The 16,984-nt window shown below is 51.4% G+C and overlaps 1 protein-coding gene across 1 annotated transcript; it reads left to right on the forward strand.

The window, feature by feature from the left end:
• Positions 1 to 5,342: 5,342 nt before the first annotated feature.
• On the forward strand, positions 5,343 to 11,167 carry NRL (neural retina leucine zipper). The gene is made up of 3 exons (XM_082197823.1): positions 5,343 to 5,584; positions 8,612 to 9,008; positions 10,333 to 11,167. Exons 1-3 carry the CDS (start codon positions 5,358 to 5,360, stop codon positions 10,708 to 10,710), a joined length of 1,002 nt encoding a protein of 333 aa, XP_082053949.1. The 5' UTR covers positions 5,343 to 5,357; the 3' UTR covers positions 10,711 to 11,167.
• Positions 11,168 to 16,984: the final 5,817 nt, after the last annotated feature.

The following is a 16,984-nucleotide window of genomic DNA, read 5'->3' on the forward strand; positions in this document are numbered from 1 at the left end:
CCTGATAACTTTGTCCCTGAGGGAAATGGAGGAATCCCAGTGCCCTGTTCCAGCTTCATCAACGACGGATCCCAAAATTTGGGATCCCCTCCAAGCTCAGGTTACCAGACGTCCCTGTTTCCTGGGGACAGTCGCCGGATTTAAAAATCAGTCCCCATACAAAATCCATTGAAGTTGAAAAATGTCCCCGGATTCATTGGAAAAAATCTGGTAACCTTACTCTGAGCCTGTGAGAAGAGTTTTGCAGTTGTTTTGCACTGAAAACCCTGTGTCCCGCTAACAAAGCACAGTGGTACCTCGGGTTACAGACGCTTCAGGTTACGGACTCCGCTAACCCAGAAATAGTACCTCGGGTTAAGAACTTTGCTTCAGGATGAGAACAGAAATCGCACGGCAGTGGCATGGCAGCAGTGGGAGGCCCCATTAGCTAAAGTGGTGCTTCAGGTTAAGAACAGTTTCAGGTTAAGAACGGACCTTCAGAACGAATTAAGTTCTTAACCCGAGGTACAGTGGTACCTCAGTTCTTGAACGTAATCCGTTCCGGAAGACCGTTCAAGTTCCGAAACGATTGAAAGCCGAGGTGCAAAGGAAGGGCTGTCCGCAAATTCAATCGAGAAGATTGAAAAACACGCAGCGGGAGCTGTTCAAAAACAGAAGCGTTTCCTTCCGGGTTTTGGGCGTTCGGGTTCCAAAACGTTCGTCGACAGTGACGTTCGAGAACCGAGGTACTGCTGTGATGGATACCCCAAGCCGGAGGTTGTAACTAACACCCAGAAATCCGACTTTTGTCAGAATCCCTTAAAAGTTTGGCAATAGTTTTGCAGTGAAAACCCCACGTTTTGTAGCGTCCCCAATGTTTGAGGGTTGGGGGGGTCTCATATTTCGGGGTTTGTAGTGAAAGAAGCTCCCATTGGCCAACTGATTCAACCCTTCCTTCTCTCTCCCCCCCCCAGCACCTTTCACCTGGCACCCTGCCCAGCAGCACCCAATGGTTTAACCCTTGGCACCCTGGAGAGATAATCTCCCCTTCCTTATCTGAAGTTGGAGGAGGCGGTGGAGGCTGTGCGGACTGCTGGGGTTAAAAGTTTAACCCCTGGCTGATCCGGCAGGAGAAATCTTCCCTTCTGGCCCACTCCCACTAGATCCCATTAAAAGTCTCCCCATTCTGCTAATCCGCCTGTTTGTTTGCCGGGATCAAGGCAGGGGGCATTGGATCGGCTTGGCTGGAATGGTGTGGTCAGGATTAGTCAGGGGAGAATGTGGGTCAGCGAGGTCGAGACACGAGAGCGGGGCAGGGAGAAGGGGCCGAGGGGGGCGGCGGGGGTGGGAGATAATAGAAAGATTGGCCAATTAAACAGAGAATATACCCTGATGCGATTAGGAGAGCTCAGTTTTATTTACAGACATCTGGAGAATCTGGTTATCGAGAAGGCTGGGACCGTGGTTTTTCTTCAAGGGGTCAGTCAGCATTTTGCATGTGATAAAATACACTATACAATGAGCAAAAATCATAATAACTATTATTTATTCAATCTCCACACAGTCCTTCCCAGAGGAGCCAGAGCGGCGAGCATCAAAAATGTAAAAGAATGTGATTTTAAAAAGTATTTAAGAGGAATTTTGAAACCACCTGAAAACATTGAGAGCGTCTGAACGCATTTAACAGCTTTTTAAAAAACCAAAGCAATGTTATGGACCATCCTGGTGGATAGAAGCCAAGCTGTGTTCATGTGGGAAGGAGATGCCTTTTCGGCTCTTGAAAAGGTCAGGGGTCAGGTGTGAAAAACATATGTGGCACAGTAGAACCAGATTCACTCCATGCTATATGCTGTGACCTTGTTTCACACAGCACTGCAGAATAATGGCAACCATCTTTGCCTCGCGTCTCGTTGGGCATTTGGGATATGTGACCAACCTGAAAACTGCACTGATATTTACATCATTTCTTCCCATTGTATTGTCATGTTTTGTATTGTAATTTTGGGGATTTTTTTATTTTCTAAACTTTCCACTTATCTGAAAACCAAATAAATAAACTTGTCATGCAGCCCTTCACCCGCAGATCTTAGGACGGTTTGCAACATAAAATCACAATATAAAAACCACAAAAGACATAGTAAATGAATAAATAAATGTAATAACAAACAGGACAGACATATTTTTTTCCCCTGGCCAAGCTCCACTGCCCTTAAACAGGCAAAGTTGTTGCAGTTGCTGCATACATTTAAAGTCCGTTGTTGTTGTTTAGTCATTTAGTTGCGTCCGACTCTTCGTGACCCCCTGGACCAGAGCATGCCAGGCCCTCCTGTCTTCCACTGCCTCCCGCAGTTTGGTCAAACTCATGCTGGTAGCTTCGAGAACACTGTCCAACCATCTCGTCCTCTGTCGTCCCCTTCTCCTTGTTCCCTCCATCTTTCCCAACATCAGGGTCTTTTCCAGGGAGTCTTCTCTTCTCATGAGGTGGCCAAAGTCTTGGAGCCTCAGCTTCAGGATCTGTCCTTCCAGTGAGCACTCAGGGCTGATTTCCTTCAGAATGGAGAGGTTTGATCTTCTTGCAGTCCATGGGACTCTCAAGAGTCTCCTCCAGCACCAGAATTCAAAAGCATCCATTCTTTGGCGATCAGCCTTCTTGATGGTCCAGCTCTCACTTCCATACATCACGACTGGGAAAACCAGAGCTTTTACTATACGGACCTTTGTCGGCAAGGTGATGTCTCTGCTTTTTAAGATGCTGTCTAGGTTTGTCATTGCTTTTCTCCCAAGAAGCAGGCGTCGATTCTTTTTAAAAATGTTTAATGTTTTATTCTGTTTCTTATATATGTTGGAGTGCTGGGGCAACCCAATAAAATGCTTGGAGTAGAAATAGTAAAATGATAACGATGGAACGCAACGTCCCTATTTCCATCGGAGAAATGTCGGAGGGTATGTTTGTGCCGGGTTTCGCTCCTGAGCCTTTTCTGCTCCCACAAGGCAGCAGAGGATTCAGAATCGAGCCCATTAACACCCCCTGCAAGGCGGTCCACTCAGATGAATCAACACGCAGCAAGAAGAAGAAAAAGCGCATTTTGTGCATAACCTCCCAAACTTTTTGGGTTTGTTTGTTTGAGCGCTGGGTAGCGGACGGAGGGGACCGGCAGGGGCTAACAGGACAAGGGCCTGTTATTTTGCCAGGGGAGGCTCCCCCCCCGCTTTACCCCCACTTTTCGGCTTAACAACAGGGCCCGGTCAGGTGGGGAGGTCACGCCAGGGTTGGCAGCGTCCGGGCCAGCAGTGGGGTGAGGCCTGATGACAGGGTGACGTCACCCTGAATAGGCCGAGAATCCCCTGTCACAAAGGGTTAGCAACGCTCCCCAGCCCCTTTGTCCTAGCAACCGCTGGGTATTAGGAAAGCGTAGGCCAGGGCAGAAGCCATGGCAACCGGGCCACAGGCTTGGGCTTGGACAACATGTCGTCGCCCCCGGCCAGCCCCCCAGTGCCCCAAACCTGCCCCTTTTAATACGCCAAAGTGTGGTTTCGCCCGTTTTCTGTGCGCACACCCCCCAGCCGAGCACCGCACTGTTGCATAAAAATGGACTCAGCTGAGTCACCCGAGAGAGAAAGTTTGCTTTTGAAAGTTCTGGCAATTCTCCCTGACCACGACTCTGAACGTACACAGAGTGCCTTTCCCCCCAATGGGGGAAGAAGCTTGGATGAAAATAAAAAGGGCGAAAGGGCAAGAGGTCTCTAGAATGCCTTCCTGGAGGGAGACGGCTTCTGCTTACAAAAACGGCCTTGTCTCTGAGCACGTGCAGAGTGCTTCTCCTCCACGCAAAACAGGAGGCAGCTTTTTATATTTTGAATGGACCCGGAGAGCGACCCGGCTCCGATTCCCTCCTCCTAGCTCCAGGCATGTACGAGGCGAGCTGTGGTTAGGGACAGAAATGCCCTCTGCATATGCTCAGAGGTGCTCATTATGACTGTTTCGTAGCTTCCACCATTTTGTCATTGACAGCAGGGCCTGAAGCAAAGGCCGTGACTGAGGGGCTGAAGGATTCAGCCACAACTGGGAACTGGGAAAGAGGGGGGCAGAGGAGGGGAGAGGAACCCCAGAAGGCTGCCTTATGCCAAGACAGATTGATGGCCCATTTAGCTCAATACTTCCTACTCTGGTTGGCAGTGGCTTTCTAGGGATCCAGGCAGGGGTCTGTCTTAGCCCTGCCTTATATGTGGCCTCAGAGCAGTCTCCCCAATGTTCTTCAAAGCAGATCCTGTACTCTACCGCTGAGCTAAGAGGTTTTCTTGGCTCCTACGGGGATTCGAACCCACAGCCTTGGCGTTATTAGCACTGCACCTGAGCTAACCACGCACAGTCCCGTCTCAGCTGGGACAGCTTTCCGTCACACCCTGCTCTCCCCCTTTCTAGATTTCTTCCCTGCGAAATGTTCCTTTTCACTGCACATTCATCATAATCCGCACCCGGGGCGCAATCAGGAAGGTCACAAACAATCCTGTTTGCCCCTGAAAAACCTTTGGTGCGGCCACACTGCTTCACTCTTATCTGGTGAGGACCCTGCAGCTTTCTGCCGAAATCCCATCATTCTGCCTCAAATCTTCCGGTTTTATTTTGGCCCCGCTTCCGTCGTGTTACAGAATCAACTGAAGTGGCGTGACTCCACCGCAAAGGTTGTGTCGACACGGCGCATCACTTTGAAAGTCACGCCTTCCCGCAAAGAAACTATGGTTTACCCACTCACAGTGCTACAAACCGTAGCATCTTCAGTAAACTACAGTTCCCAAGATTCCTCGCGGGGAAGCCATGAAGTTTTAAATTCATGGTGCGGATATGACCCTGTGTGCTATTCCCGTGCCCCAAAAGCCAGTGTGGGGCAGCGGCAAGAGTGTGGGGCTCCCCATTTGGCTGGGCGACCTTGAGTCGCTGCTTCTCGTCATAATCTATCTCGCAGGTTCGTCGTGAGGATGAATCGAGGGAGTCCCCTTTATGGCACCTTGAGAAAAGGGTGAAATAATGAATGTGGCGAAAGGGACGAATGTTGCAGAAACATCGCTCTGGAGGGGGCACAGCCCTTCCCCGCTTTTCTGCCTGGAAACTGTGACTCAGGCCTCTCCGGCGATTGTGTGACTGGCTGCACAACCGCAGCTGGGAGGCCGGAGGAGCGAAAAACAACAACAACTTGGCCTCTGTGCTTTTTTTCTTCTCCTCTCCAGATGAGGAAGTGCTGAGCAGAACGAAACTGGCTTCCTTGGGGCGGAGGGTTCAGGGACACCCTTCAGCAACTCCCACAGAAGTGGGAAGAGGCCTCTGGGCTGGGGGGTGCAGAGGCCAAATGGGACTGGGCCTGCCCCCTTTCCCCCCCGGCATGCTAATGAGGTCCAAGGTCCCTTCTCCATTGGCCGGTGGCTCATGCGTCCCTGGGAGCTCAGCCTTCCCCGGAGCTTTAAATGGGACCCCGGAGTCCGGTCTCTGGTCTCTGGGGCTGGGCGACTGCCACCCTCCCCTGGCAGCAGTGGGCAGGGGCCAGGAAGGTCACAACAGCTGGAGCGCAGGAGCTGCGAGGAGGCGGCAGATGGACTCCCAAACAAACAGGTGGGCAGGGAGGTCGCAGGCTAGGCCAGGGTTCATTCCTGGTGTGTGTGTGTGGGGGGGGTCTTTCCCCCCACCCCAAGGTGCCTCAAACCTATTGGGTGCTGTTTCTGCCCCCCCTTCCTCTCTCCTAGAGATCCACAGCAAAAGAGCCTTGGAGCGGCGTTTGAGGGTTTATGTCTGTGTGCGGGGCGTTTGGGAACAACTTGTGGTCTCCTCGCTTTCGTTTGTTTTCTCTCTCTCCCCTAAATCACTTTCCTTGAGCATTTCTACTTTCGCCTGGAAGGCTGCTGAAAGACAGGGCTGCATCTACAGCAGGCCTCCCACTGCCCCAAAACCTGGCTCCCTCTAGATGTTTCGTACTACAACTCCCAGCGGGAACCAGGTTGCGGGGACGTTGCCCTAGATCTGGACACAGGGATGGTATGGGCTCCCCTCTTCTCTCCTGTTGGGCTTCTTTCTTCAGAGGCAGGTCCCTTTTAGCTTGGGGGGGGGCTCACTCCTAAGCGAGTGGGTTTAGGACAGCAGATTTGAATGTGGGTTTTATTTAAGGACGGGGCACAGAAGGGGCAGGACTGTGCAAAACCAGTCAGAGCGAATGGGACCAGGAAGCACTGCGTGTCTCTGAAAGTGAGGGATATGAAAACCAAACTCGAGGGACCCAGGAAGGGTTTTCTGCTGCGATCAAACCAGAACCGACAGAACCCGGCGGCGTTTTCAGGCAGTGCGGTATAGTGGTGCTGCCAGAGACCAGAGTCTTTGGTCTGCTCTTAAGAGAGGGGAAGAAGACAGGTTGGCCAGGAATGGGGTGAAGGGAGAGAGAGAACTGCTGCTTTTTATAGCTGCTCCACATTGATCAGAAGCCCCCGACTTCTAACTTCACCCTAAACACTCTGCGACGGCGCCCAGTGATACCCGCAACCTTGCACTCCCTGCGGCAAGAGAGGCAGGAGATGTCCTAGGCAGGCAGGGTGGGGCGACCAGAAGTTCAACAGGAAACAGCTGCTTGCAGCGGGTGATTAATGGAGGTGCTTGGAGTGAAAAGGCGAGATTTATTTCTGCAGATCTTGGTCATAATCTTAACAGGGACAGGCTGGCTGCTCAGGGCAGAATCAGAAAGGGGCTGGCTGGCTGGCCTTAATGTGGATAGGGCAGACCCACACTATTTAAAGCACGTCAGAAACTGCACCCCCAAGAGACTCCTGGGAAAAGTAGTTTGTTCAGGAACTGGAACTCTGCAACGGGAAAAGTGCCCTTCCCAGAATTACTGGGAGGACGTCATGGGCCTTTGTTCTGTGCTTTATCTCCCACCTTCCTGTTCAAGGGGGTGGGTTCGTGGTCCTCCCCCCCCCTCAGAAAACTAGGTTAGGCTGAGGGGGCAGTGACCGTGTCAACCAGTGAGTTTTGTGGCCGAGTGAAGATTCGAACTCGGATCTCCCAAGTCCTCGTCCGGCACTCTAACCACTATACCACACTGGCATTAACCGTGAGGCCGCCCTTTGTTAGGCGCCTTTAGGTGCCGGGCGACAAGGGTCCTCTTCACCCAGGCCTTGAGCTGACTGACATCCGACACCCTTTGAAATCTGTTGTGGGAGAGGGGACGGTTGGTTTGCCGTTGTCCTTGTTTTTATATCCTTCTTATTTTTACTATGTATTCCGTGGGGTTTTTTGTATCAATATTTTGACGGAAAAGGTTTCGGTTACGAAGAAAGGGATGCGAAGAAAAAGAAACGAAAAACAAAACGGGACATAAATGCGTAGAAAGAAACAATATATGAATATATACAATGTAGAAAAAAACACACAATGTAATGTCCTCCCATGCATTCTGGAACGGATTTGATATTATTATCCTAATACATATGTAAACATGAATAGCCTGCTGTTGTAGTTTTATGTTGCGAAGATCTGTCCTGAGATCTGGCGGTACAGTGGTACCTCAGGTTAAGTACTTAATTCATTCTGGAGGTCCATACTTAAGCTGAAACTGTTCTTAACCTGAAGCACCACTAGCTAAATGGGACCTCCTGCTGCCGCCGCGCCGCTGGAGCCGATTTCTGTTCTCATCCTGAAGCAAAGTTCTTAACCTGAAGCACTATTTCTGGGTTGGCGGAGTCTGTAACCTGAAGCATATGTAACCTGAAGCGTATATAACCCGAGGTACCACTGTATATGAATTGAATAAACGATTAAAAATAAAAATAAAACCACAGTCCGAGAGCACCCTCTGGCTAGGTAGGGGGTTCCCTTTCTGTTTCAGAATTTGAAGCAGGCCAGTCTGGGTTAACTTTTCCCCTCCCAACGGCAGGATTTATTGGCACCCGATATTCTAGTTGCCCTGCTCTGCTGCGAGGCTGCGGAGAGGGGCTAGGAAGCATGGGGGCTGGCGCCCCTCAGTTGGGGGGGCTGGTGTGGACTAATAATAATAATAATAATAATAATTTATTATTTATAGCCCACCCATCTGGCTGGGCTTCCCCAGCCACTCTGGGCGGCTTCCCAAAAGAAATATTAAAATACTGTAATGCATCAAACATTAAAAGCTTCCCTAAACAGGGCTGCCTTCAGATGTCTTCTAAAAGTCTGGTAGTTGTTGTTCTCTTTGACATCTGGTGGGAGGGCGTCCCACAGGGCGGGTGCCACCACCGAGAAGGCCCTCTGCCTGGTTCCCTGTAACCTCACTTCTCGCAGGGAGGCAACCGCCAGAAGCCCCTAGGCGCTGGACCTCAGTGTCCGGGCTCAACGATGGGGGTGGAGACGCTCCTTCAGGTATACTGGGCTGAGGCTGTTTAGGGCTTTCAAGGTCAGCAGCAACACTTTGAATTGTGCTCGGGAGCCAGTGAAGGTCTTTCAAGACTGGTGTTAGATGGTCTCGACCAAGTATAGAAGAACAGGACGCTGGGTTTGTTTTGACACGGAGAGCTAATCCATTAAGCCGACCTTCAGGCTTCCAAGGTCTGCTCTCTATCCCTGGGAAAAGCTCAGGGAGAAGTCGTCTAATCTCCCCACTTCCTCTCCCCACCTGCGCAGGATGGGTGCCCCGCCGCCCAGCCCCCTTAACCTGGACTACCTGGACGACATCGACCTGTTGCGCTTCGAGGTGAAGCAGGAAGTGTCCCGCACGGGGGGCAGCTTCTCCCTGAGCTCCACGCCCTGCAGCTCCGTGCCCCCTTCGCCCACCCTGGACAAGGCGGGCGACCCCAAGTCCACCCTCGAAGAGTTGTACTGGATGGCCACGCTCCACCAGACGCTGGCGGCGGCGGCGGCAGGGGGTGGCCCCGAATCCCAGATGATGTCGGGTCTGGACGAGGCGGTGGAAGCTCTCCTGGGCGTCCCGGTGATGGACGGGGGTCTTCGGGGCGGAACAGCCCCACAGCTCCAAGGTTTCTTAGGGGCCATCGAGGGAGCCGGTGGGGAACAGCAGCAGGTGAGAGGGAGCGGGAAGAGGTTGGCGGGTGGGTGGGTTGAATTATGGGCGTTTGGGGAGTGGGAGACAGACTGGGGGGGCTCTGTAAAGTGCCGAGAGGTTCGTAGGAGAAAGGCGGGAGAGACGGAAGGGTCCTTTTTCAGACCAGAGGCCTATTTTTCCGTTCCAGAGTTCAGTAAAAGAAAGGTCCCCCTGAGACAGCGCAGTCGGTTAGAGCCGGAGGGTCTTAATCACAAGGTGGTGGGTTTGAGCTCCATGTTATGCGAAAGATTCAGGGGGTTGGACTAGATGACCGCTGGGTGCCTTCCAGCGCTACAATTCTGGGATTCTAACATGTGCAACGTGTCGTACCAGGAAATAAACAAGCATAGGCCCCTCCCACTGCTGTAGTTAAGAGGGCTTTACGCCCGACTTTTACCGCCTGCTATTCGCTTTCCAAGCACTGGAGATGTAAAGACGAATGCTCTTGAGCATGTGCAGAGCACCCTTCCCTTACATGCCTCTGAGAGCCACAATGTGGAGATCTACCAGAAAAGTACAGTGGTACCTCTGGATGCGAACGGGATCCATTCCGGAGCCCTGTTCACATCCTGAAGCGAACGCAACCCGCATCCACGGGTTGCGATTCGCCGCTTCCGTGCATACGCGTGATGTCATTTTGAGCGTCTGCGCATCCGCAAGCGGCGAAACCCGGATATAACGCGCTCTGTTACTTCTGGGTCGACACGGAGCGCAACCCGAAAAGGCTTAACCTGAAGCAACTTCAACCCGAGGTATGACTGTAAATAAATATAAACAAACATAACATAAAATCATACAATTGTAGAGTTGAATGGGACCCTGAGAATCTTCAAGCCCAACTCCCTACGACGCAGGAATGTTTTGCCCAATATGGGATTCGAACCACCCCACCCCAAGTTTAAGAGTCTCACGCTCTACCGACTGAGTTATCCGGGCGGGGACAAAAGTTGGCAAGGGGTATTCACAGATAATTCTGCCGTGGAGATTTTCTTCCACCAGGGAGGCTGGTTGGTTACGGGGGGGGGGGGGAACCGGAGGGATTTCCTGAGGGAAATGTCTCCAGAGGGATTTTCGGCTCTCCTATTCACTGGCAGTGGCGTTGCGTGGGGGGTGCAGGGGGGGGCCGGCCGCACCGGGTGCAACATCTGGGGGTTAGGGTTATGGGGCGCAAATCCACGGGTAAGGGGGCGCAAATCCACGGGTTAGGGGGCGCAAATTACTTGCCTTGCCCTGGGTGCTGACAACCCACGCTACGCCACTGCTCACCGGCGTTTCTTCTCCCTTTCCCTCCCTTCCTTTACAGCTGTCCACGCTCTGCGACCGCTTCTCCGACGCGCAGCTGGTCTCCATGTCGGTGCGCGACCTCAACCGCCAGCTGCGCGGCTTCGGCAAAGACGAGGTCCAGCGGCTGAAGCAGAAGCGGCGCACGCTCAAGAACCGCGGCTACGCCCAGTCGTGTCGCTTCAAGAGGGTTCAGCAGCGCCACGTCCTGGAGGCCGAAAAGTCCCAGCTGGCGCAGCAGCTGGAGTCCCTGCGCGCCGAGGTGGCGAGGGTGGCTCACGAGAGGGACATCTACAAGGCCCGCTGCCAGAAGTTGTTGGGGGACGCCGGGGGGCACTGTGGCGAGGGGGCGGAGCCTCCGGCGCCTCAGCCCACCTCGATGGCACATTTTTACGTATGAGCGGCTCCCTTCCTGGCGTGACGGACTGTGGGTGGGTGGGTGGGCGAGGGAACTGGGCGGGTTGCTTTCTTGCCCCACCAACGTGGCCACTGGAGGTCGCTGTGGACCAAGGGGCTGCCACCCTCTTTCCCTCCACTAGGGGGCGACATGAACACAGGCACTCCCCTTTTCCGACACCAGGTGGCGCAAGAGAACACAGGCCACCAGGCGAGGAGACAATGTCCACGGCAAAAGCATCTCTCAGGTCTTGGGGCTGCCGTGGCTCCTTCCCTTTCAGGGAACCCTGGGAACTGAAGTTTCCCATGGTTCCCGGTGGCGCCGAAGCCCTGTCGAGTCTGTTGTGTAGCTACCCTGGGAGCTCTTGGGCTTTCTGAGAAGTGTGCTTTCTGCATCGTTCTTACCTCCACCGCCAGGCAAAGGAAAAATAATAAAAGCCAGAGAGTGTGTGTGTATGAGAGAGATGATTGAAGACGGCTTCCATTTTCTCCCCAGAGCGACGGTGCATTGGGCAGTGATGTCGTTGCAGCGGGGCCTGGGGAGGCAATTGGGGTCACCGGATTTGGGTTCTTGGGGATCCATGCACCCCGCTTTTGAGCTCATGTCCTGCTTTGCAGATTTCCTCTTAGGGCATCTCGCCGGTCACTGCAAGAACAAGATCCTGGATTTGGCCCTGGGCTGAATCCAGCAGGCTGAGGGCCACATACAAAATATACAATTTCATATAGGGAAAATGGGCGGATGCCACAAAACCATTTGAGCCCATTTCCAGCAAGGAAAAACGTGTGTTTTTTTTTTTGTTTTTTTTGTACACAAATAATCTCACATTCAGTAGCGGGGTTTTCCTTTGTGGCTCACAACTCCAGGCCTGCCGGGCTGGTTTTTGAGGTGGGGAGAAATGTGCTAACATAAAGGGAGCAGAGCGTGTGAGCCTAGCGTGGCGGGATAGAAATTTCCAGAAATGGGGAAGGATGCACTTGCTGCGGTTGCTAAGCAACAGCCCCAGCATCCCTTCCCAGCCCTTTTCTCAGTCCTGGCAAAACAGCTCAGTGGAACTGAAGTGCAGCGGCCATGTCGTGACGGGGAAGAGAATCGCTGCGCACCCTTCTCAGGATTTGGCCTGTTTTGCAGGGAAATTGTTAGGGAAAGGGGTGATATCTAACCGTGCGTCTCAAGGACGCTTTTTGCTCCAAAGGGAGCTGCAGTCTCAGGCCTTCTTCCTGCAAATAACATGATATTTTAAGAGTTTCCCGCCCCCCACACGCTAATTCCTCCCAACGTCCCAGGATCAAATCCCCGTCTGGGAACCTCCGTTTTCGACAAAGAGGAGAAACAACACCACTGCAGTTTGTGCGCTCAGTCTTTCTTATTCCGAGAGTCCAAAGAGCAAAGGGCAAGCTAAGTTTTAAAGGAAGATGGAGACGGCACCTTGGAACATATCCACGAGGGAAGGCTGGGAAATCTAGAGAGTCCACCTTCCCTACTGCCTGGAAAGGGATAATTATATTAATGATTTTTTTAAAAAAACTGCATTATATTAGGCAGGTACTATTACTATAAAAAGTGTCTGAGATTGTGTGTGTGTGTGTGTGTGCATTTCAGTGTGATCATAAAAGAGTGCATGTTCAGAATGGAACATAGCATGCATGTAAAATATGGAAAGGAGATGTAATGCGTGGATTCAAATCTGTGTTTTGTGTGTGTGTGTGTGTGTGTGTGTGTGTGCATGCTGTTGTAGCCACACACTTGCATTAGCTGTGCATGCAACGATGTGTGACAGGGTTTTATGTCTGCACAATGAGCGTACCACACGTTTAAAGCACACTTAAAGGGCATGGCATCTCCCAAAAGAACCCTGGGAGCTTGTCAGGTCCTGGGATTCAATGGGGGAAGTCGGATACGTTTTAAATGTGCATTGAATGTGCTTTAAATGTATGGTGCCGTCGGAGAAGTACACGGAAACAGCGGCGAGCAATCGAGTGCTCCCACAGCAAGGGATGTGCAAACGCAATTTATTGTGCAGCTGTGCGCTGTCCCGTTGCAGTCATCCTTGTTGTTAAGCGCACTTAAGATGAACCCTGCGCATGACTCTGAGCATGGACTCGTGCAGGGGTGATTGTGAGTGATCCTTAGCGTGTGTCTGAACGGGTGGCTTGTGGTTTACTTGCGCATGGGGCAGGGAGGTGGGCATTCGGGGAGAAAGCAGGACAGGGCTGTGGGCAAACGGGTGACTCCCAATTATGTGCGTTGTGTGGCGCAAATTTATCGCTCCCTTTGACGCACACGCAACAACGCCACCCCACCCAGGCAGCTGCCTCAATCTGTTTAGCTTTCCAATATTTTCTACTATTTATTTTCGAAACGACTCCTTTTCGCTCCGAGTGAAAATTCTGAGCCGGTGTGCGGCCCAGAAGGGGGAAATCAGAGACAGAAGATTTTCTGGTATGGATGGATTTTTAAAAATAATAAAAGGACCCTTTAAAAAAACAAAAGAAGGTAACAAAGAGTGTGGAGTTCTTTCAGTTTCTGCATGGTGCCTGTTTACTGCCTGTTTACGGCCACGTAGTCAGGCCTGGCTGCTTTCTGAACATTTTGAAGAGAGAAGACTGTTCAGCGTTCCTGTACTTTACTCCCTTCTTGTGCTAAGATAATCAATGAGAGACTTTTCCCTTCTGCTCCCTGGCAATCTGATCTGGATACAATCCAATGGATAAAAGGCCCAGATGTGAGGAGACCTTGGCTCAAAGTCTGCCTAGCTGTGGTCTTATCACCTGGGCAAGTCGCATATGCCTCAGTTTCCACATCTGTACAATGGGATGCTAAGAATGTTGGGTGGGGTGGGCACTGGAGGTCTGTAGCTCAGTGGCCCAGCATCTGATTGGATGCAGAAGGTCCTAGGTTCAATTCCCTGATTGGGAGAGAGAATCCTGCAGAGCTAGATAAACCAATGGCTTCACTTTGTGCAAGACAGCTTCCTGGCAAGTCGACTCTGCACGATGTTCACAAGCAAGGACTGCAAAAACGCCACGTATATTATTTCTCTTCTCCCTCTTAAAAAAAGTGCTGAATAAATGGCTGTGATTAATAATATAGTCAAAGCTCTGCTGAAAGCATAGCTGGAAAAAACAACAGCCCACCTCCTGCGGGATGGGGTGCTGCCATACCTGAGCACAAGGTGGCACCAGAGGACAAGCAAGCCCTAAAGGCTAGGAGATCCAAGGACCAGAATAAATAAAATAAAATAAAATTTTATTATTTATACTCTGCCCATCTGCGTGGGTTTTCCCAGCCACTCTGGGCAGCTTACAGCATATCTAAAAACATAATACAGTGGTACCTCGAGTTACATATGCTTCAGGTTACAGACTCCGCTAACCTAGAAATATTACCTCAGGTTAAGAACTTTGCCTCAGGATGAGAACATAAATCGCGCGGCGGTGGCGCAACGGCAGCAGGAGGCCCCATTAGCTAAAGTGGTGCTTCAGGTTTAGAACAGTTTCAGGTTAAGAACGTACCTCCGGAATGAATTAAGTACTTAACCCGAGGTACCACTGTAAAAACATCAAGTGTAAAATGAAAGGAGCCCCTGTTTTGCCACAGACACTGTGCCCCCCCACCTCCCTGCTTCCAGTCCTAGAGATGCAAAGGTTACAGAAGGAACTCTGCACATGCTCAGAAACATTTGTTCTGGGTTCCTGCCATCCCATGTGAATTTGATTCATCACAGCCTCTAACCCAGAGCTTTTCAAACTGTGTGTCGCGACACATTAGCGTGTCAGCTGCAGTGTGTAGGTGTATCACACGAACGCTCCTTGTGCTCTTTCCGGGGCTGGAAAAGGGTTAGTTTAACCTCTGGGTTGCTGGTAAAACTGAATTACTGTGTCAGAAAATGATGCAGCATGTCTAAAAAGTGTGTCACAACATGAAAAGTTTGGAAAGCTCTGCTCTAAATGCTTACACTCTCACTCCTTTGCACCTCATCAAGAGGAACAAACCACTCCAATCTAGCCATCGGAGATAACTTTTCATTGGGCGTTTTCTCGGTGAGCAAAATATCCGCATAGATTTTGGAGGCAATCAATGTGCCAACTCGCAAAGAAATGATACGCGCATCACTATGAACTCGTCACATCGTCAACTCAGATACCAAACGTTGCTTGGGATAACTGATAAGGGAATGACCTAGAGTTTTGTTTTATTTATACTGATTCCAAGGCATCGTGTAAAAAGCGAATGACAATTGACTATCGTGTACAGAATAGTGTGATTATGTTACTGTAAGTTTATTTTAGGTTTAGGACAGCTTGAGTGGGTTTTTCCCTCATGTGGTAACGACTTCAGTTTATTTCAGCACGTGATGAATTCTGAATTAGATATATACAGGGGCACCAAAATCTTTTAAGTGTTCAAGGCCTCTAAAGGACTCAATCTGCCCCGGGCGCCACAACAGGAAGCCCAGAAGACCTGAACACAGGAGCCTTTTCCCCTCTTGCAGTTCCCAACAACTTATCAACTCCCTTCCCTATTCCTTCCCTGAGAGATGGCAATTGGGGACACCCCCAATTTTTATTTTTATTTTGTTCCCGGAAACATCTGCTAGGAGGCTGGGCTACAGATGGATGCATAATAGGCTGTTGCCTCTGGGTGGCGCCCCCTGCTGGGTAAATGTCCCCCCTCTCAGGAGGGTGACACAAAGACCGCCTGCCAGCTGCCGTGCAGGCTGGTTCCTGGCAGCTCTGTAATTAGACCCCAAAGCCGCGGATCTCAGATCAGCCTGGCAGAACCGCTGAAGAAGTTGGCTGCTGTCCTGAGCCCTGGCGTCTCCTTGGCACTTTCGCCCCACACGATCCGTAGCCTTCCCTGACCCCAAGGTTTGCTTTCCTCCGTTACCCTCCTCCTCCCCCTCCGCAAAAAGTATGACTAAATTGCGATTTAAAATATGAGCTATTGGTGGAGGGCAAAGGGATTTGCGCACAATGATACCCAAGATCGGAGTCATGCTGGGTGTAAATTGGGTCAGGGTTTACCCCACCCCCCTGCTCCAGGCCTGGGATTCTGGCAAAGGATACTGGGCTGTGATCTGAACTGGCTTTGCAACCCGGGTGCAAATGAGCTCTGCCTTAAGTGCTAAGGGATCGTGCCCATGCAGGCTCGCTTCAGAAACCGAAAGCTCCCCAGCAGGGATTCAAAGCAGCGCCTGCGAGGGCAAGGCTGTGATTCTCGAATGGTGGTGGTGAGGAAGAAAAGCGGCCTGCACGTGCTCAGAGGCACTTTGTTAATTGCTTCCAGAAGAGCCCATCTAGTCCACCATTCTGTTCTCACAGCGGCCGACTTGATGCCGACCAGCAGGCAGGAGCCCTCTCACTCAACCCAGGCCTTGGCACATTAAAAAACAAAATGGTTGGTTAGATTTTCAGGGGCACCGAATTCCCCTCAAGGGTCTCATCCCTTTTCCCAAAGATGCCGACACTCTCCAGGCTTGCTGTAGTGTAGAGGCTGGCTGGCCACTATGAGAACTGATAAAGGTAAAGGTAAAGGGATCCCTGTCCATTAGGTCCAGTCATGGCTGACTCTGGGGTTGCGGCGCTCATCTCGCTTTATTGGCCAAGGGAGCCGGCGTACATCTTCCAGGTCATGTGGCCAGCATGACTAAGCCGCTTCTGGTGAACCAGAGCAGCATACGGAAACGCCATTTACCTTCCCGCCGGAGTGGTACCTATTTATCTACTTGCACTTTGATGTGCTTTCGAACAGCTAGGTTGGCAGGAGCAGGGACTGAGCAACCGGCGCTCACCCCGTCGCAGGGATTTGAACCGCCAACCTTCTGATCGACAAGTCCTAGGCTCTGTGGCTTAACCCACAGCGCCACCCGCATCCCTGTGAGAACTGGATTCTGGACTAAATGGTCTGATCCTGTGAGCTCTTCTTCGTTCTTATATCCACAGCCCGTCATCCCAATCATACCCAAGCGGCTCTTGGCTTCAACACCCCGATTAACAGAAAAAAGGGGGAAGATTATGGCAAAGATCCTTAGATTGCTTCTAAACACGATTGCTGAATGGATCCTCAGCGTTCAAAGGCACTCTATCCCCGATTACCAGTTGCTGGCAGGTCAGGCAAGTGGAGCGGTATTTTTTTTTTTTTTTACTTCACGGCTTGTGGGTTCTCCAAGTGTCTGATGCCCAGTGGGCAGAATGAATACGCTCAGCTCTGCAGATAAGTTTCCCAAGGTCTTTCGCCCTGACCCCCTGCCAGTATCTCAGCTCTGCTATCACCC

Source organism: Podarcis vaucheri, assembly GCF_965113315.1.
Source record: "Podarcis vaucheri genome assembly, chromosome: 13".
Lineage (NCBI taxonomy): Eukaryota > Metazoa > Chordata > Lepidosauria > Squamata > Lacertidae > Podarcis > Podarcis vaucheri.

Bases quoted from the DNA above. Each gene is read 5' to 3' on its own strand.
- NRL (XM_082197823.1), top strand. From the start codon at position 5,358: ATGCTAATGAGGTCCAAGGTCCCTTCTCCATTGGCCGGTGGCTCATGC. The intron at 5,585-8,611 runs GTGGGCAGGGAG...CCACCTGCGCAG, and splicing joins ATGGACTCCCAAACAAACAG to GATGGGTGCCCCGCCGCCCA. The intron at 9,009-10,332 runs GTGAGAGGGAGC...CTTCCTTTACAG, and splicing joins CCGGTGGGGAACAGCAGCAG to CTGTCCACGCTCTGCGACCG.